The following is a 22,778-nucleotide window of genomic DNA, read 5'->3' on the forward strand; positions in this document are numbered from 1 at the left end:
CTCATCAAGTTCGTTTTAGTGAAAACTAGTCCACTCTCCTTCTTAAAATTATCTCTCTCATCGCTCCATCTGGGACATTAGAATACATGTTCAACATCGTCTATTTCACCACAAGATGAACATGACTCAGAGCTTGCCCGCCGCATCTTATAGAGGTATTTTCGGAAACACCTGTGTCCAGACAGCATTTGTGTCAGGTGGTATCCCACTTCACCATATGGTCTATCAACCCATTTTTTGATGTTGGGTATAAGTCTCCAGGTCCATCTTCCATACTTTCCTTTATCCCACTGATCCTGCCACTTCTCCATCACAGTTTTCCTGGCTATGTGTTTGAGCTCTCACTTGTATCTATCCGCTCGTTCATGAGCTAATAACTGGATAGGAGGGATGCCCGCAATGACACCAACTGCCTCAATAGATACAGTTCTGTAAGCGCTACAAATTCTAATACATAATTTGCTCTGCAGAGCCGTTATCTTTCGCTTTGTTTTTATTTTGTCCATTGTCTTACACCATACCGGAGCTGCATATAACAATTGGGAATGTATTACGCTAACAAGAATTCTACGCTTTGATGACCGTTCGGTATTAGTTTTGATAATGCAGCTAGAGTTTATTCCGTTTTAGTGATTGTCTGGGTAACATAAAAAAAGTAACATTCTAGATTTAAATATGATTGAGTTTCTTCTATAAGTAGTCCATGCCAACTTAATTCTTCTGTTGATTTCGGGTAGTAGAGATCGCGAGCTGTGTATTACAATTTAGGTATTCAATTACAATTACAATTACAATTTAGGTATTCTACTATTTCCAGTGTTGTGTTACTTATTAGAATGTCTTTTCTGTCTACTAGTTCGTTGTACATAATTTTTTTTGTTAATTTAAAATATTCAGGGGCAATACTAAATAAATTAAATGGGAAAATACCTAGTCTTCCATAGAGTATACAGAGGTACTTACACACATGACCATAACCATCACTTTAATACCTAACTCAAGACTGACGACTCTAACTAACCAACTGTGAGACTAACTGACTCTTGATGCTCTTGATACTTTCAGACTCTGCGCACTATATTCTGTATACACTTTTATAACAGTCTTGCCGTCGGTACTACGTAACTCGTAGTTAAACAGTTCACAGAATAATTCCACTAATCTAGCGATAAACGCGATGAATAAACCGGATTGTTATTTTTAATTATTTCAATTAATAATGTTTATTTTAAAACATCAGTCGATTATTTTAAAACAACAGGTCGACGAGCCAGTTTTAATCACCTGTTGATTTTGCTGGAATTTGAGTTGTCGAGCGACCAGAAAAAAAATATTAAATAGCTTTTGTTTCGATCCTGCATACAGGGTGGCCCATCGAAAACGTTCCGCAAGGCATAATGGCCAGGGTAATTTTTTTTCAGAAAATCCAAAAACACGTCAATTTTGTTTGTTAGGGGGACAACTTTGCCCAAAAAATGAAAACAACGGTTTTCAACCCTATCATTACAAGGCTATCTCCGCCGTTCCTGATCGCCAAATAATTGCGCCTAATAGAAAACAACCCCAACCCCAATTCCCATCGACAAAAAACCCACACCTTTTATATCCGTATATCCTCCTATCGGCGGTAATGAATACGTAACCGCCGCACCGTGATTATAAAACTGACCTTTTGGTCCGACAAAAGGCCCGCTTTAATTTAATTAAAGCCGCAGCCAAAAGGAGGCAGGTGCGCGTATGATACTGCACATAGTACGCCGGTGTGTAACTTGGAGTAATAAAAAGCTGAGAGGTATATGTTTCTGGGGTGCGACTTTGTTCAAGTTAGCAACCGATCGTTTAGAAGCGATGTCGAAACCAGATCGATACTATGTTCATTGCAAAATTAGTGTCGCTCAAATGCTGCGAAATATGGTATCACTATCACACTCTTGCACACGTGTCTAGACTGTCGCCTCGCCATAAAGCGAGAAATCAGAATATCGCTACGAATCGATGTTGCTACTGAACATAGTGCATCAAGCTACAAATTACTTTGCTATCGCTTTGAAACATGAACAAAGTTGCACCCCTGTTCCTTTAATTACGACTAAAGCTAAGATATCAGGAGTAAATAAATTAAAGTAGTGGAAGCTCTAAGAGAGAATGAGTAACAGGTCTGATGTAGAAAAATTGGTTCTATAGATATCATAAATAATTTTAAACACAGAGAATTTGAATACAACATATCTATATAACTACAAAATGAACTACTTTTTAAGTGGGTTTTTATTAAAATATATCAATATATTTTTGGATGTTTGGTTCTTCAACTCCTGATTATTGTATCAAGTGACTTACTGGTCTTCCTTTCAATTTTTAACCTTGTTTTGAAATATGGGGCAAAAATAAGTCACAATTTATATATGTAAGTACTGCTTTTGTATGTTGAAAACTATAGTTTTTTGAAAAGAAAATGTAATTTTTAGGGTTCCTTACCCAAAGGGTAAAAACGGGAACCCTATTACTAAGACTTCGCTGTCCGTCCGTCAGTACGTCTGTCACAAAGGTCTATCTTATGAACAGTTATAGCTAGACAGTTGAAATTTTTAAAGATAATGTATCTATGTTGCCACTATAAGAAGAAATACTATAAACAGAATTAAATAATTGTTTATAAATAAAAAAATACTTTCACTGAATTTTTTTTATCTTTTTGGGTCCTCGGTAGCCGCGTGGTTAAAGCGTTAGGACTTTACGCTGTTATGACGTTGTAGCCGTAGTAAGATAAGTTCGAATCCTAGTCAAGGCGACTTTTTTTTTAATCGTTTTAATTTTTACATATTTTTACTTATACATATTTATTATTGATCAATACAATTTTTAGTAATGTGTTTCTTCATTTTTTTTAAATTACTTATACGCGCATTCAAAATTTCAGCTAAATCGGAAAAAAAGTTTATACTAATATAGTGTCTAATGTTGTATAGATAATGAATGGTACGGAACCCTTCGTGCCCGAGTCCGACTCGCACTTGACCAATTTTTTATGTCGTCGACTTCACAAAGATAACAAAGCCAATACATGTAAATTTAAAACGAATTGACATACTTTGCTGAAATTTTTTGAACGATAATTTGTTTTATCATCGGTACCAAACACTCTTTAATCATAAAATGTCCTATGACAGGTTTCCCATTATTTCAATCTTTTTATATCTTTCCGTATATTGAAAAAATCCCGTTTATCTCATCAAGGACATCAAAATCAACAAAATATCGAGATACAACTTTTAATTGGTATTAAACGGCCTATATCATTTTGATATCAAAAGAAAAAAGTCAGTGGCGTACATTTTTTTTCGAAAAATATTCCCGTGATAACTCATATATGCCCGTCCGAACCATATATGCACGTGAATCTATCGACATTTTTTTAACATTAAAATAATGTAGCACTTATAGTAACTTTTACCCTCCAAATTTCATTGGAATCACTAAAAGCGCTTGGAAGAAAATTAGAATACAGGGTGGTCCGAACTGTATTCTGAAAACTTCGGCAGCATATTCTGCATATAAAAATAAGTAAAAAAGTTAGTATAAATGTATGTCATAAAATGATTAGTTTTACGTCAGGAATCTCCCCACGAGAAATGGCTTATATTTTTTGAAACACCCTGTATAGGTATAGACACTGTCTAAAAAAACTCTGCGGTACATGGGTAGATAACATTTAAGCGCCATTTCCCATTTAGATACCTGCAATTAACTTGCAACGTGCACCTTCAACCATTACGCGACCACCGGACCGCATCATCCAACCATTATTTGCTCATGGTAGCCGGGCCCAAAGGACCCGCCGCCGAATGATACCCTGTCAGAAAGGTGTCCGTCCGTCTTCGACCCCACCCCGTTATTTTTTCCGTTCGATGGGAATAAGATTTTTATCGGCAGGCCGGCGCTGAGCCGAAAGAATTTCGGATTTCGGCAAGCTCACCGGTATTATTAAGGTTAATTGAATGGGGCTAATTATGAGAGGGAAGGCGTGATCTGATTATAGGTTGGGTATAATTATTTTTATTGGGATGTAATTGAAGACTTGCCTTAATAAATATATCTGTAACCTTTCATTTTTATATTTATTACAATATTTGTTTATGGTTTGATGTTGTAATGCTATGGTGTATTCTAATTCTTTAAAATGACCATACGATCGAAAAAAACGGCGTCAAGAACGGCTGGGGAATGACAATCGATGATAATTTTAGATTTTTTTAGTCAAGCCCTAGAGGTCATTTACTTGGCCCGTACTAAATGGAATTGATGATAATCTGGTAACATTTTAATCTTAAACTTATAGCTACATTATAGCTACATCAGTATGTGTAAATATGAGCTAAAAATATTCAAATACTTTATTGAGGAACCTTAAGTATTACCGAAATCATTATACATTATAATACAAATTGAGAATCGTATACTAATATATTATAATTATTCTAGTAAAAATGTTCCTTCAGTAGTGATGCATGTTAAGTATGGTAATGGAAAATTTAAAAGGAAAATATATTTTAAAAAAATTGACGCCGTCATTTATGATTCAAATAACTCATTTTGAGTGAAATTAAAAAAACTTTTTTTTGCCGATCTTAATAGCCTACCATATCTGTTGGTATGGTCAGCTAAAAATATAAATATATCATTCCTATTTTAGGCTTGTTAGCGAAGTTTTATAATGATTACTATTATTTGTTAATTTACTATTTATTATATTGAATTATCTCAATTTTAAATTTATTTTTAGAATCATGCTTGCTTTATTTATCTTTTATTATTTGATCACTTATATTTGCAATCTGCGTTTCTTATTAACTGCATTCTTTGCAGCTATGATAAGACTTTTTGAAGTAAAACCCCTTTACGCACGAGGGGAATAGATATTCAAGGCCGTGACTCACCACGGCCTTGACAAGACATGGCCTTGACCATGCCTTGACATGGTTATGATCGCGCAAGCAACAAAAAACATTTGATTTGAAATGAAGAAAAGCAATATAATAAACTTGAGACTGTATCTAGATACCAATATCCTTTGGTTATGTGTTAGGAAGTAAATTTTCATACATATTTTAATGGGTTTGTAGCTTCCGAATAAAAGTATTTATCTCATTTGCTAGCTCAAAATTAGAATTATTAGAGTTAAGCAAGTCGCATTTTCATTGGAGGACATTGTCATATTTATTTCAAACCAATAATCAACGAGAATATTCGTATAATTTAACAAAATTGCTGTAAATCATAATAAAATATAAATACGTATTGTTGGCATTGTTGTTTAAGTTCAAAATGTTTCTCTTCTTAAACAAATTTAAGTGTTAACAAATATTAGGCATTTGCAAAAAACTGTGTAGCAAAATTACGTTGTTCAACGTAATCACAACGTCGCGTCGCCAGGAGCAACCCAACGTTGCCGGACAACGTCGAAGCGACGTCTAAGCGACCCATATTTGCACCAAAATGGTGGATGTTTTTAGGGTCGCTACAACGTCGCCAACGTTGCCGACGTTGTTTGAGGCGACGTAGTACGTCGTGTGCTAAAAGTTGTTTTTCATGCCGATTCGCGATATTTTGAGGTTAGAGTTAAAAATATTCGTCGTCAAATATTACTATACTCAACCATGGGGAAACCAAAATGAATGATGTATGAATTAGAAATGGAATATATTATGCTCCATTAAGAAATAACTAGGTGAATTTAACTTCGACAAATCTGCAAAGTTTTGAGATGTCGGCAATCGAAATTCATCAACGAAGATTAGTTTACTGTTGAAAGTGACCATGATACTTCGAAATATGGCAAAACCCCTTTTTTATTTCCTAATTTTAAACGGTTAACCAAGTAAACTATAATTTTAAAATTAAAATTAGGAAATAAAGTATCATGGTCACTTTCAACAGTAAATGTTTGAGACAAATATACGAAATCTATCAGGAAAATTACCTTACAACCCTAACAGATACAGTTTTTTTTATCGAAATTCGCAGTATTTTGTGGTTTCTGATATTTTATTCGATTCGTCCACAACGCACGAAAAGATAAGTCGTATTAAAATGGCGGAGTTGCCTAAGACAACCTTTAAAATACCAGTATAGTACATAAGGTGCGGTAACCGATCTTTGGGTCACCTATGTCAACCTTTGGTTCAAAAATTGACATCTGCTTTGACGAAATAAGACCTCTGAACCCTACCGACATCTAGGAGGTAAATAAGAAAATTCCTTCTTACAGTGCTCTTTTTTGCCTAGAAATAATAAAATAAAGAAAAAAGCTGTGTCATCCTTTAGTGGTGGTGGTCACATACTCGTTAATAAGATCGCTGACATTAGATCAGTATTTCTATTTATTTATTGTTAAAAAAGCTATACAGGAAGTATTGTTGATTTTACCACTCCGCGTGCATCAATCGGCAGCCCGATTGATGCCCGATTGATGCAGCCCGATTGAATCACAAGATGATAATCCTTTTAAAAGCTGGTTTACAGTTGAATGGGATATATTATTTTGTACACTCCACTGACTTAAAAATGTTTTTATTTTTTGGTCGAAAGGACGTCAGGATGAATTTCAGTTGACTGCTCTTCTGTAGGATCATAATTCTCATAGTATTCTTCTGTTGTATGGGCTTCATGTGTACTGTTATTTATTTCTGTAGTATCCATTGATGATAAGCTACCACTAGTAGCACTATTACTTTTCAAAATTGAATTGAAGTGGACGGTCCTTCGATACATGATTGCGAGGATGTGGATGACGAACCTAAACTCGTTATTGCCACTTCATTTTTCGGACACTGACTTGGTCGCTGACTTTCTTCTAAATACATTTTCCTTTTTCTATAAAAAGTTGTAGAGTATTTATATACTTTTTTCCTATACATCTTCTTTTCGCTTTACACAGTAAGTACCGCAGAAAAAAATACCTAGCCAATTGCTCTGTGACAGTACAGTACAGAATTTTTTGAGGTTAGGTGTAGATAGTTCCGCTTCCACAACAAAAATCGATACCGTCGCGCTCGTCGCCGTAATCCAACGTAGTAATTGGTTATAATTTTGAAGTTGCTTTGGGCTGTTTAATGAAACGTTGTATTACGTTGTAGTTAGCATGTACTTACACTCGTAATTTAAAAGTACGTTGCACAACATTGTACTACGTTTGTTATTCTGTAGTACAATAAACATGCCTTCTGGCGACGTAATGACAACGGTATAAAACCCCACTTCTAACAACGTTGTGCCCTACAACGTTTACCACCGTTGTTAAGATCGGTTACATACAACGGTTACATACAACGGTTAATACAACGGTTAATACAACGGTTTGGCTACGTAATTCGAGGTTTGGGTATGCATAGGGCAGGAAGAAGTACCAATTTCAACGTTGCGCGTAGTCAAAACTAGTCGGAAGTCGGAATTTTGTTAGTTGGGTTATGAGTGGTATTCCACAAAATATGCTGGCTATGGAGGAAACAGAAAATGTACAGATTACAGTAATAAATTGAAAATAATATTTATATTAAAACAACATTATATGTCATATTTTACTTTATTCGATAGAAAATAATACTCTGAATAGAATGATGTATCACATGTCAATTTTTGACATTTTCGCACATGGTTTATTTGAAATATGTATTTCTTTCTATTTTGAAATATATATATTGTATTGTTGTAAAATGCGGTTCATAACGACATTTTGACTCGAAATACCAACTGTGGGGTATCAAATTATTCGGAAAAAAATGCCTTTTCCAAATAGGGCTAATTCCATTTGAAAAAATTGAGATATGATTAAAAATACGATTCGGGCATCTTTTAACCGGTCAAGACAAGACACGAAAAAAATTGGACGATTAAAACTATTTTTCCAAGGCTTCTTGATTAAAATTTAGGGTTTTTAACACAGCCATGGCACTCTAGGTTGAAATTTAAATAAAATATGATTTTTTTTAACGAAAATGTCAAAAGTTGATTCACAATGTCATTTTCTATCGGATAAAGTAGAAATATACCGAGACTGCCATTTAAAAATCAAGAGTTGCAGTCATTTCCGGTGAAACAGGAAGTGGTCAAAAACAATTGAATACTATAACATACCAAATGAATATACTAACATACCAAATCTCGTTTTTTTATCTGAAAAAATAAAAAAGTTATAAGGGTAACCCACTTTTGAGACGCACCCGGTATATGGATATTCCTAGTACCGGCTCTAGACTAAGATTGGATTCGATTATCCTCGCCTTGCTAGTTCATTGGCTTGCTAGTTTCAAGCTTTAGGCAACGGCCCAGCTACGTCGAAACACCGGTTCCCATTAGAACACCGAAGTAAAGCAACGTAAGGCGATACTAGTGGATGGACGGGTGACCGGTTTGAAACTCTGTATCGTGCTGTTGTCCAAAAAAAAGGCAAAAGTGTAAAATCTATTGACACACACTGCTCATTCACGCCGGTTCGAGGCCGGATGGGATCGGATATCTCGTGAGTAAGAGTCGATTTAGAGACTTCCCAAGTCGGTAGGCCATTGACCATGATATGCCCGAGGACCGCGGTTTGGATTCCGCGTAAACAAAGTAGGCCCCGTCCAGATTAGGCCCTGACAGCAAAAAGGATACGTTAACTTAAAATCTTTACTTTAGTTTCAAGCTTTCTCGTTGCCTTAGGTGTAGCTATGGCCATGTACAATAATTGTTGATTAGAAAAGAATATTTTCCAATTGTTGATTGAAACATAAATTCCGAAAATAAAAAAAAAGATACGATTAAAATAAAAGCTACATGAATCTAATTAATTTTGTCCAAATTAATAATCGCACTGGGACCCGATACCTGCCGAAACAAATAACCGCGTACCCGCATCTCTTCGCACCGCCGCCGCTGGGTGGTCCTTGCTCGCCGCATTTCTCCGCGTCATAGTTAGCCATTCCCGCGCCACGAACGCGAACGTATATGAAGACAAGTGGTGCCGCGCGCATTATCGTTATTAATGATAATGCCAAATCATTCCCCGTCCGTTCGGTTGGTCCGAGCGCTGCTCTTTCTCTCTGGTAGTACCGGGCAGGTGTGACTAATGTGCCGCCTTTGTGGTCCGATGCCGACACCGGACCAGCTTTACCTTGCCGCGGCGCTGTAAAGAGCGAGCAAGTTCAAGAGCGAGCTGGTCGGTTGGCGGTCGCGAGTTCGTCTTCGGTGTGCCGACACCCGACCAGACGAGTTATGGGGATGGCAGACGGAGAGAAGATGATGAAGAACGGACAGGGCGATCGGGCACCGCGAGCCAGTCTTCACCTACAGCAGAGCGGCCGGACGGCGGTGATCGGAGCGGTCTCGTTCGGTTCCCGCGTCCGGTGTTGAGATTTATTTTCGGGAATTTAAGGAATTTCATAAGTGTGGATATGATCAATTGACGTTTATCTTTAGCCGCTCCTATTGTCTATAATATTTTTATAATTGGTACTAATAGAATGTCGAACGTCCATTATCTTTATTTGATTTAACTCACACAAAGTTTCGGGAGTGATACATCTGAGAGAAACGATGTGTAAGCTAAATGAATTAAAGACAATGAGATGTTTGATTAGGGTCAATAAGTTATAATTATTTGTATTAATATTAATAATTTTGAACGTCAATCTCTATTCTGCTTTTTGGACAATTTTTTCAATATGGGTATTACTTACCAGACGTGTGTGTACTCCGTTTCGTAAATGTCTTGTTCTAAAACAATCAATTAACATAGTAATTGATTATTATTATTCATCAGATCTTAATGAATTTTTGTTATATTAACTTTGAGTGCCAATTTCACTAATTTTTGAATACGCTTCTGTGTCATTAATTCTATTTCGTCGTGGTCTTGGACTCTATTAACTCTGATTGTCTGCAAAACTAAAAGAAAATTTTATTGGGTTTTCCATGTAACGGCACTAATTTGTTTCAATATCTTCTTGAATGACATGTACAGAACATACGCTACAATTCGCATTTACTTAAGGTGTACGTCAATAGTTCTCCACAACTACAGAGTGTCCCAAATTGGAGCTTCATCATTAAGGTCTGGGAAAATAGAAGAGATACAAGAACTCCTAAATAGAAGCAAAGTTGCTAAATTTACTTCTTATCACAATGCTACCTTAAACCATTTGAAAATTGCAAATACTTACAAAAATTTTTGGAGAAAAACGAATAGTAGCAATTTAATTTTTATTCTTTTATGACTTTATTTCAATTGATATAAAAAATAAATTTCACATTATCATTGCTGCTTTTTTTTCTACAAGATGGTGATAGACTTTCAGACCGACGGGACGCGACGTTTCGTCTTTGAGTCATCAACTTTCTTTTTTTTTAAGTGAAACTTCTCTACGCGCGTTGGGAGTAAAAATTTAAGACCGTGACACACGGCATTGAATGACGGCCGTGACGACCGTGACACAGAGCGAGAGAAAAAGTTGTAACGGCAGTATTGCCACAGCCTACCCCTCGGGGTAAATCTACCCCTTTATAAAATTATTTAACCCCGCTATCTCGTGATAACCTACTCCGATGAAAGCTTGTGACAACACTGGGTAACGATCTGTGCCATACGGGACTAAGAAAATAACTATAATAAACTTGATACAGTACCAACTTGGTACCAACCGTGATGTGTACCAATATCCTCTGGTTGTGTGCTAGAAATTAAATTTTGTTAATTTTGTTAAAAGTTAAAAGTTTGTAGCTTCTGAATAACGGTCTAAGTAAAGCATCTAGCTCATTTGGCAGCTCAGAATTAGGATTTAGACTTAGTAACTCGTATTTTCATTGGAGGACACTGTCATATTTATTTTAAACCAATAATCAACGAGAATATTCGTATAATTTAATAAAATTACTGTAAATAATGAATAATAAAAAAAACATTTAAACAAAAACAGACCACACAAAACAAATTGTTGGTTAGTAATAGTCAGAGATATAGATGTAGTAATATTTTAGTTTAATGGCTACTGCTGCCAGAGCTACCCCGGCCCTCCCCCTGTGTAGATAGTTATTTGACTGAAATTATAAATTTCGGAACTTTTATTTTTTTTTAAATTATTCTTAATTTTCTTTTAGAAAAAATAATGATAAAACAATTCCTGTTGAAACTTTTTGGCACAAATACATTTCAAATTTATGATTTCAGTCTAATAACTATTTAGTCAACATGTTTGATTTATGTCAATGATGACAAATATTGATAATTTCGATTCCAAATATCTCGAGAATCATTACCCTTAACGATATTCACCAAGACCTTTTTTACGTAAAAAGCGTCGTAAATGTATATTTTTTACTCAATAGTTTTTATACAGGTACGGACGAAAGATTATTAACCTTCAAACCAGTTAAAAAATATGTAGGTGGTGCCGTCTACAAGTAGGAGTCATATTGACACCAAACTTAAATTTCTCATGTCAAAAAACTCCCAGGCAACAATTTTCATCCTGTTATTGACGTTACTTCATAAATTATTTGAAAAAAAAAATAAAATAAAAATAAAACTTCTACACCCTGTATCTCCGAAACTAAACATTTCAGGACATACATTTATACGAACTGTTTTACTTATTTTTATCTGCAGAATATGCTGCCGAAGTTTCCGGAATACAGTTCGGACCACCCTGTATAATATCAGTCAATCAGTCATCCGCACCACAAGTGACAAAAAATCCTTACTTCACCGGTAGGCGGTACAAAAGTAGTAAGCCGGGTCAGCTGGTAGTTTAATAAAATATTTTAATATTGAGGTTATCAATAATTGTACCATTTTTTACACACATCAGCTCTGTTAGCCAGCTGTAAATCACGATTAATACACACTCTCAACTAGAAAAATCGCTCCTACTTAATGACGATTCATAATTCGCAGTGATTAGATTCCTGCCAGGCAACAGAGCCCAATAAAATCACTGTCGATTTGTTCGCAGTCGCTAAGCGGCGCATTACCGCTGTTTGTCCAAGGGGATGAGAATAATGGGGAGTGACGCGATATTGACTTAATACGTATTAATGGTTTCACGTGGGGAAACAGTAACCGTCCAATAAAGCTTAATATGATTTTCCGAACGGATACCTTCGACTTGTCTAAGTGTAAATGACCCCTTAGATCACTCTCCGGGGTATAAAGAGGGAGATTGGAGGATTGATGCGAGTGAAAATGTAATCGATTTATTTTTATTTATATTATTATATTAAAAAGATAGTATAATATTTATTAATTTTGCAATTTAACTAAATACACTCAGATGCAAAAAACGCAACGTAGAAATTTTTGGTCAAATTTTTAAAGTGTTAAATTATTTTTGTTATTTTTAGCTTTATTTTCATGATTTTTTAGCAAGCGGTATATAATTTTATCAGCTTTAATTCGTAAACTCAGGTTTTCATAAACTTTAGTATTTGGAATATTATACAGGGTTCATAGAGGGTTTGTTTTTTTACCCAAATTCTAAAACACCCTGTGCAATAATTTCTTTGTGACCCTCTTGCTCTGGTGCCAAGGCTAACATTGCTACGCTCATCCAATAGATTTAGAGCACTTAGACAATCCCACAATATTAGTGCATTATGTTGTGGAACCTAGTAAAAAGTTTAACACATATACACGATACATACGTACCTACGTATCCAAGATACTGATTAGTGATTACTATGATCACGATGACTATGGATTGCAGATAGTGACGATTAACATAAATATTAATTTTAACTAATAAATAATGATATTTTATGTAAAAATGTAATATGTAATAAAAAAATTGAAATAGTGAGGGGAACATATAAAAACAGAAGAAAAAAATTAGTCGGCAAGCCCTCAAGAAACTCGTAGCCGTATACACCAGTGTACAGGGTGGGTCAAATTCGACGCTTTTAAATGGAAACACCCTTTTCTATAGGAGATAGACGAAAACTAATATCGGTGTCTTGTGCTCAATTTTCATCAAAAACATGATGGTGAAAACCGCACATCAATATCTATTACTGTTTCGGAGTTACGGGGTGTTTTTCAAAAATGTGCATTTTTATCAAATCGCTGTAACTTTTTTGCTATGGAAAATTGTGTATTTCTATGAAAACATTTCCAAAGCACCTCTTTACGTAGAATTTAATGGTTTAAGTATAATTTTTTTAAAATTAATAATTTAAGAGTTATCAACAGAAAAATTGATTTTTTATTTGGGACATCCTCTATATTTTTAATTAACTGAAAATAATTTAAAATTACCTTTCCAAAAATATAGCACACTTTTAAAAGTTCGCCACTTTTAACTAATAGGCTTTGGACCCCTTATTGATAATAAGCCCTTAATGGAACTCGAAAACATATTTTTCCAGCAAGACAACGCACCGCCTCTGAACGCTGAAGTTATCAGCAAATTTTTGCAGCCAATTTCAAGAATAATTGGATAGCTAACCAAGATCCCAGCCGATGGCCGCCTGACTTAGTACCCATGGATCTAATCCTATGGATATATTTCCGGAAGAATAAAGGTTCCTTATTCTTCCGTATAATCTAGACAAGAATTAAAAATACTTAGCAGTTATGAGAGGGTATCTTTCACCCCACTGAGTTAATAAATTTCGCGAGAAATGTTCAAAAACTGCCCCGTCTGTCCATAACAGAAGACGGTCGATATGACGAACACCTGTAGCAAAATCTCATGCCCTGGTTTGCTATTTATTTTTATTATTATTAGATATAGTTTAAATGTGTTGATGTTGGTTAAATATATTTTAAATTGTTATAAAATTTTGCATCTCTCATAGCAAATATTATTTTCGTTTTAATTGATGCTCACAGCTAGAATTTTTTGCATTACAGCCGTTGCCGTTCAAAGCCTATTTATTTAAAGCCGGCGAATTTTTATATACTCTATATCTCGAAGAGGAATCGAGCAAAATATCAAGTGTGTTATATTTTTAGAAATGTAATTTTAAATTCTTTTCAATAAATTACAAATATACAGGGTGTCCCATATAAAAAATCAAATTTTCTGTTGATAATTCTTAAATTACTAATTTTAAAAAATTATACTTAAACCATTAAATTCTACGTAAAAAGGTGCTCTGAAAATGTTTTCATAAAAATACAAAATTTTCCATAGCATAAAAGTTACAGCGATTTGTTAAAAATGCATATTTTTGAAAAACACCCTCGTAACTCCGAAACGGTAACAAATATCGATATGCGGTTTTCACCATCATGTTTTTGACAAAAATTGAGCTCCAGACACCGATATTAGTTTTTGTCTATCTCCTATAGAAAAGGGTGTTTCCATTTAAAAGCGTCGAATTTGACCCACCCTGTACACTATTGTAGACATTCACACTTACACACAACAACCGCACCTACATCAGTGTACACTAGTGTAACTGCCTTCCAGCATCATCAGTACGGTAAGGAATCAGCAAACGATGACAACGATCCCAAAAAATATAAACCAGGAGGAAAACGAGGCACGAGGCACCGTCTGCAACCTAGAAGATGAAAAAAAAAGGATAACGAGAGAGAAAAACAAAAGGAGCAAACGGGATCCTAAAGCCCCAATTTGCAGCCTATAACTAGAGTCGCCCAGGATTGTGGGCTTCGTCTATCAGAGCTGCGGAGGTAGCCAACAGCAACCCGCCGCAATACCCTTAGCCGAAGTCAAAACAAAAAAAAATAAAATAGTGAGGGGAATATATAAAAACAGAAAAAAAAATTAATCGGCAAGCCCTCAATAAACACGTAACCGTATACACAATCCTTTTTTTTTTCATCTACTAGGTTGCAGACGGTGCCCCGTGCATCGTTTTCTTCCTGGTTTATATTTTTTTGCATCGTTGTCATCGCTTGCTGATTCCTTACCGTACTGATAATGCTGGAAGGCAGATACACTAGTGTACACTGATGTAGGTGTGGTTGTTATGTATAAGTGTGAATGTCTAAAATAGTGTACACTGGTGTATACGGTTAAGAGTTTGTTGAGGGCTTACCGACTAATTTTTTCCTTCTGTAATATGTAATATTAGCCAATGACATAATAAGAATATTCAACAAAAACGGAAACTATTTTTACATTATCAGGGGAGGGGGAGCTTTTATATTGACGTTTAACATATACGTGCAAACTGTACTCGTTTGTGTGCATAACCTTTACTTATGATTTTATATTGTTCCCTATTTTTTAGACCTATACAAGGATGTAGATATCTCCAAATTTATTAAATTAAATATCTGAGTTTTGAAAAAAATACACCACGTTTCGTTCACTGACCGTTATGAAGTGTGAACTAATCTAAATTCTAAAACTACTGAGCTAAAACAAATTTAATTATAAAACCTAAAGATTATGCCATTCTCCCGTAATGGAGTTGGGTGCAGTTAAACGTAATTATAAAAAAACATAGAAGTCTGGGACTGAGGACGCCAGTATTAGTAGGTTTGATACGTGGTTGCAATATTATGGAATTTTCCATAATATTGCTAATAGGATAGCTAAAGATGTTCTTTTTCTTTTGGCCATTTTATGCTGTGGTGCTTGAACCACACATGGTCTGAAATACCTGACTTCATTGTTTTACCTGTTTGCTTATGTTTTGTATGTTTGATAAGTCACTTAGAGGACGGTTTGTGTTTTCAAAATACAACTCGCCGCATTCACAAAATACTTGGTAGATGCACTCATTTTCTTGTGTCAGTGGTGTTTTCGGTCTTAAAAACAGTTTTTCAAGATTGTGCTCTAATGATTCTATTTTACAATTCGCCATAATTGTGTTTAGAAACTTCTTAAAATAACAATTCTGAAGGAAACTTTTCTTATTTTGGTTATTTGAGAATTATTCGACGGGTGATTCTCAAAAGTGGGTCACTCCTATAACTTCTTTATTTTTTGAGATGAAAAAACTAAATTTGGTATGTTAGTATATGACATAATTTAGGATTAATTGGCATGACATGACATATGATATGTTCTTCTCTGGACAATATCATTTTCCATCAAATAAAGTAAAAAAAAAAATACCGAGGGTACCATTTAAAAATCAAAACTTTCATTTCCGAAGAAACAGGAAGTGTGAGAATAATTTAATTCGGCAATAAATTCTGATTTATTTCAATAACTAACGTACCAAATCTGTTTTTTTTATCTGAAAAAACAAAAAGAGTTTTAGGGGTGGGCTACTTTTGAGAAACACCCAGTATAGTGGTGCTAATGGATCCATTATCTCTACAGTCAAGAACACAGAGAAACGGCAGACAGAAGATTTTATTTTTCTTATTCATATGTTTCGTAGAGTTGTTTTTGTGTTTTGAGGCGATTAAGAAATACATTTTATTGCTTAATTCATCATTATCTACCACTTACAAGCAAATCTCAAATTAGCAAGTAGATTGTGAATCAAAGATTAGTCTATGATTTAGTTTCATCAGTTGATTTACATTAGATATTTAATAATTTAATGGTATAACATTGTTTGAAGTATTATTCAATTAATTTAAAGACAAAAAGATTATTGATCAATATGCCTATGTATTATATTTGACAAAATCTTCTTTTCAGCGTTTACTATATTTTATTTATTTATAAATCATTCTGTTATAAAGCAATGTGACTAATATTTTTCTTCTTATTTTCAGATGGCCAAAACATGAGCATGTTCAATTCCCGACAGCAACCGAAAAAGAAACGAAAATCACGCACCGCTTTCACCAACCACCAAATTTTCGAACTGGAAAAGCGGTTCCTCTACCAGAAGTACCTCAGTCCGGCCGATCGTGACGAAATAGCCCAGAGTTTAGGTCTAACTAACGCCCAGGTCATCACGTGGTTCCAGAACCGACGGGCCAAGTTAAAGCGGGACATGGAAGAACTGAAGAAAGACGTGGAAAGCGCCAAAATCTTATCCGCCCACAAGAGTTTCCTGGAAAACGTCCAGGATTTGGGCATTCTCAAGAAGAAAGCAATTGTTAGTGATGAGGACTGTCCAAAGAACTTGGTCATTAGTGATAAATGAACGCGAGTGAAACATCTTCAAAGAACATAGAAGAACGTTTAAATTTTTCAAGTTCCTTAAAACTCTATATACTCTCTTTTCCAATGGAGAAGGACATTATAGTGATTTATATTTTGTTGTTATAATGAATGTAAAGATTTTCAGTATTAGCTAATCGAGGAGATTCTAAATTATAGTGGGAAATATGTATATTTATTATATTATATTGTAAATATGGTTAGGATGTTAGAACACTTGAGTGCATAATATGATTAGGAAATATATCAATGTACTTTCATTAACAAGTTTTAATCCAGTAGCCAGCGATCGTTTGTGTTTAGTTATTTTACATAACCTAAAATTTATTTCTATGGATACCTGTATCTAAATTTTAGTTCAACAACAGTAATTTTGATGACTGATAACAAAAGCTGATTTTATCTAGATATGCCGATACTTACCAAAAAAATCATAATCAGCTGATTGCAGTTTCAAAGATTACGCTTCAGCTTTCTGATAAAATTTATAAAATAATATACTAAGTACTGGTGATGTTGACGTGAGATGATCACAACGCACATATTACTAGGTATCTCTATAAATTTATCTAAACAGCCAAATGTTTAATGAACACAATGTACATATTAGTAACGCTCTAAGTTTGACTAGACAAATCTTGACGTTGAAAGCTGAGACACAATCTCACAATACGCAGAGTGAGCTGATTATGACTTTTGACTACATTTATTTCTACTTCAGCATTATGAACATGTCGATAGAATATTGGTTTCTGTTGTAATAATTTGTTTCTCTATGTGGTTAATTACTTTCTCTATCTGGTTAACTGCTCTAGTTTCAGACTTCTTAGATTTCATGCAGCGAATGTTTCAGCTTATACTTTTAGATTTTGATCATCTAAATCGTTCGCTGGCTCCCGAGTTATTTTGTGAAGTTAAAAATGCGTATGTAGAAACTAATAAATTTTAATTCCTGAAAACTGCAGGTATTATTTACAAATTATGCATTTTAAAAATACATCAGAATTTATTTATTTTATGAAATAGGTCATAAAATGTTAAAAACATGGGAAAAATCTCATTTATGGCTTTGAATCTTACTACAGCCGTACTATAAGAAAAAATCCTGAAGTTTTTTAGCCATAAATGTGATTCATCTAGAATATAGTATGAACATTTTAAACGTGATTTACGATTCATTTTATTAGCTGCTGCAATATTCTTTTAAACTCTCATTTTTACTATATAATAGAAGAACCTAGTGTCTTTTCTACATGAGTAATGAGTCCAGTTTTTTACATTAAACATATATGTATTAATGATTTTAATTTTTTAGATAAACTTCCAAAAAATTATAGTCACATTAGTCAAATGACACATTATTAAGTTTTTATTGAGTTTTATATGACTCAAGCTTGCCTACTTGAGGTAATACCAGGAAAAGATAAATATAAATGGGAATTTGATTGATAGGATCCGAACAGGAATGCATGCTTAAAATGACTAATAGATCTTCTTCAAAACTTTTTCCTATAATTTATTTATATACCGGATGAGTCTCAAAAGTGGCTCACCCCTATAACTTTTTTATTTTTTTAGTTAAAAAAACGAGATGTGGTATATGAGTATATGACATAAATTATGATTGATTGACGTATTCAATTGTTTTTGGTCACTTCCGGTTTCACCGGAAATGACTACAACTTTTGATTTTTAAATGATACCCCCGGTATTTTTTAACTTTATTCGATAGAAAATGTCACTCTGAATAGAATGATCCTCTGTCATTTGTTGGAGTTATTCTTTGGTTAAGTTGGAAACAGAAAACAATAATTTATTATAATTGTCTGTGCTTGAAAATAGCAAAATCTGAAAATTAAACTAATGTATACGCATCAACATGTTCTTTCTTGTACTTAAAGAAATTAGGATTCTCACTGTGTGATATGTGAATATACAGGGTGGTCCGAATTGTATTCCGGAACTTCGCAAGCATATTCTGCAGATAAAAATAAGCAAAAGAGTTTGTATAAATGTATGTACTAAAATGCTTAGTTTCGGAGATACGGGGTGTAGGAGTTTCATTTTTATTTCGACTTTTTCCAAATAATTTCGGAAGTAGCGTCAATATTTGGAAGAAAATTGGTATCTGGGAGTTTTTTGACATGAGAAATTTGATTTTGTTGTCAACAATACTCCTACTTGTAGAGGGCGCCACCTACATATTTTTTAACTGGTTTGAAGAGTAATAACTTTTCGTCCGTATCTGTATAAAACTACCGAGTAAAGAAATTATACATTTACGACATTTTTATGTAAAAAAAGGTCTCTTGGTAAAAACCGCTACGACTAATAATTCTCGAGATATTTGGAATCGAAATTATCAATGCCTGTCATTATTGACATGAATTAAACATGTCATAAAATCATAAGTTTGAAATATTTTTGTGTCAAAAGTTTAACAGAAACTGTTTTATCATCATTTTTTCGAAGAAAAATTTGGGAATAATTTAAAAAAATAAAAATTTCCCTTTATTATTTCAATCAAATAACTATCTGCTCAACGTGTTTCTCAAAAATCTGCTCAATTTTTTGTCGATAATGACATGTATTGGCTATTTCCATTCTAAATATCGTGAGAACGGTAGCGATTTTTTACCAAGAGACATCTTCTACGTAAAAAACCATGGAAATGTATATTTTTTCACTCGGTAGTTTTATACAGCTACGGACGAAAAGTTGTTATACTCTTCAAAACAGTTTAAATACATGTAGGTGGCACCCCCTACAAATAGGAGTCATATTGACATCAAAATCAAGTTTCTCATGTCAAAAAATTATCAGACACCAATTTTCATCCAAATATTGACGTTAATTCAGAAATTATTTGGAGAAAATCGAAATAAAAATGAAACTTCTACACTCTACACCCTGTATCTCCTAAACTAAGCATTTTAGATTTTAGGACATATATTTATACGAAATTTTTTACTTATTTTTATCTGCAGAATATGCTGCCGAAGTTTTCGGAATACAGTTCGGACCACCCTGTATACCGTGATCAAGTGTAAACTATTGATAACGGTCTGTCTGACGTTGTGTTAGTTGAATGTCCATGAAAGACAATGGAAGTATGAAATTCTTTTTTTCAATACTGAATCATTTTCTACCACATTTAAAGAAATGTTTCTATTTGATTATAACAAAACAATAGCATGGTGCTAAAAAAAATAAGTTTTAAATTTTCAGTTTTTTAATAAATGAACGTGCCTATACAGGGTGAGTCTTATATAAGTGCAAACATTTTCAGGGCTTGTAGATCTCGATAAAAGAAACATATTTTCTCTTTCCCGTTTTTCAAATAAGTCCAAAATAACCGAGTTATTCAATTTTGAAAATTTAAAAAAAATTGACTTATTTTTTTTTAAATTGAGAACCACCAGAAAAAAATTAATGAAAAAAAAATTCTAGAATATACAGAAAAATTTAAAAGAGAACGCACGGTTTTTAACATCTTTACCTACGAAAAAACAATAGACCTGTTTCTGGGGTCGAAAAAGGTATACCGAAATATTTGTATACAGGGTTGTTCACCACATACGACACGGAGTATTGTAGCTAAACGATGAGATTTTTACAAATTGTAAGTTTTGGGTTCGATGAAGGACTATTAGAGGTACAATTTAAAAATAATTTTACAAGATACAGAGTGTCCCAAATAAGTAAAAAATATCAAAGTTGTATTTTTTTTAAATGGAACAGCCTGTATATAATTACATTTTTAGTGTCTGATTAAAATAAAGGTAAATTTGATTAAGATTTATTATACTTAAACCTTGCCGTTTTTGAAATATTTTCAATTTTGTAAAATTGCAGTAAACATTTTAAGGCTTCATTTCTCCAAGGGTATCAAAGTTTTTAATACTAAATATTTACTGAAGTTTATTTACTGATCAGTTATTGTGTTGCAATAATAAAAATAATACTACCTTATACAGAGTGTCTAAAAATTTATTTTAAATAATTATTAGCTTCAAACGGCAATAACTTGTTTAATTTAAATGGAACACCCTGTATATTTTACGAGAATCAGATGTACAATTTAATTGTCTATCAAATTATATTATACCATTTTTTACCTATCTCTTTAAGCTTCCGTAGAAAATGCATTTTCTTGTAATTTAGAACTTATTTATCAATATACCCATGGACTATTGACAATTTAGATTATTTTTAAAGATGTACCAAATTTTTAAAGAGTACAGATACTAATATTGTCGATATAATTCGTTTATTTCATTAAAAAATAAAAAAAAACTGTTTAAATATTTGTTAAAGAGGACCAATTAATATGTTTCCAGTATTCAAACTACATTAACTGACTGTTTGCGTTGATTAATAATAATTGCTCCAAACTCCAAATACTAAAAAACTGAATTTTGTATGGGCATTAGACAGTGTGATAAAATGTAACACCTTAAAAATGATATTTCATTTTTTAATAAATGCTTATTTATAACAACAGAGACTTTAATTTGATAACTTATTATTATATTGATTTCTGACTCAAATCCACATTTATTTATAATAATTTATTAACGAACACAATTAAGTATGTAATTAATTAGTATATGGGCGGAAATAATGGTGTTATATTTAATTAATGGTATACTCTTTTATAAAGATTTAAATAGTTTTCTTTTTGCATACAAATGGGCTAGTAATATTATCGTTTTGCTAAAAACGATAATATTACTAGTCTGTACATTTTGTACATTTGTTGCTTTAAAAACAATCTAAAATGTCTAAATTATAAGAAAATGCATTTTCTACGAAAACTTGAAGGGATAGGTAAAAAATGGTATAATACAATTTGATAGATAATTTAATTGTGCATCTGATTCTCCTAAAATATACAGGGCATTCTATTTAAATTAAAGAAGTTATTGCCGTTTGAAGCTAATAATTATGTAAAATAAATTTTTAGACACTCTGTATAAGGTAGTATTATTTTTATTATTGCAACATAATAACTGATCAATAAATAAACTTTATTAAATATTTAGTATTAAAAACACTGATACCCTTGGAGAAATGAAGCTTTAAAATTTTTACTGCCATTTCACAAAATTGAAAATATTTCAAAAACGGTAAGGTTTAAGTATAATAAACCTTAATCAAATTTACCTTTATTTTAATCGTAGAAACTAAAAATGTAATAATATACAGGGTGTTCCATTTAAAAAAATACAACTTTGATATTTTTTATTTATTTGGGACACTCTGTATCTTGTAAAAATATGTTTAAATTGTAGCTCTAATAGTCCTTCAACAAACCCCAAACTTACAATTTGTAAAAATCTCATCGTTTAGCTACAATACTCCGTGTCGTATGTGGTAAACAACCCTGTATATTTAAGACTCACCCTGTATAATAGATTTATAAATAATGTCTACACCTTTGTTTCAAAAAAAATCCTTTATGGCTATTTGGCCACTGCACTGCAAGAAAATCTACAAAATAAAATAGGTATTTTTTGTAAACAACGGAGACCAGTTTGTCAACGGTATTTAAGTAATAAAAAAAATCTTATTGGGTGGGTATTATAGTAGCGTAATACCCAAAAGAATTTTTTGAAGGGGGGGGGGAGCTGATAAAATTATACTTCAACTTTTTATCCCAACTACACATTTATTTTCTATTTTCCTGGTATTAGCCTCTAAAGT

At 33.2% G+C, this 22,778-nt stretch overlaps 1 protein-coding gene across 1 annotated transcript in view; it reads left to right on the top strand.

The window, feature by feature from the left end:
• Positions 1-18,549, top strand: part of LOC115883458 (homeobox-leucine zipper protein HAT1-like) — a 175,569-nt gene extending 157,020 nt beyond the window's left edge. Inside the window, exon 2 of the mRNA XM_030901822.1 lies at positions 16,679-18,549. Within this exon, the coding sequence (XP_030757682.1) occupies positions 16,679-17,055 (377 nt within the window). The 3' untranslated portion in view covers positions 17,056-18,549. The remainder of the gene's footprint in view (positions 1-16,678) is intronic.
• The last annotated feature ends 4,229 nt before the right edge of the window (positions 18,550-22,778 follow it).

The sequence above is a fragment of the Sitophilus oryzae genome, unplaced genomic scaffold (genome assembly GCF_002938485.1).
Source record: "Sitophilus oryzae breed Bouriz unplaced genomic scaffold, Soryzae_2.0 scaffold_1903_pilon_pilon, whole genome shotgun sequence".
Lineage (NCBI taxonomy): Eukaryota > Metazoa > Arthropoda > Insecta > Coleoptera > Curculionidae > Sitophilus > Sitophilus oryzae.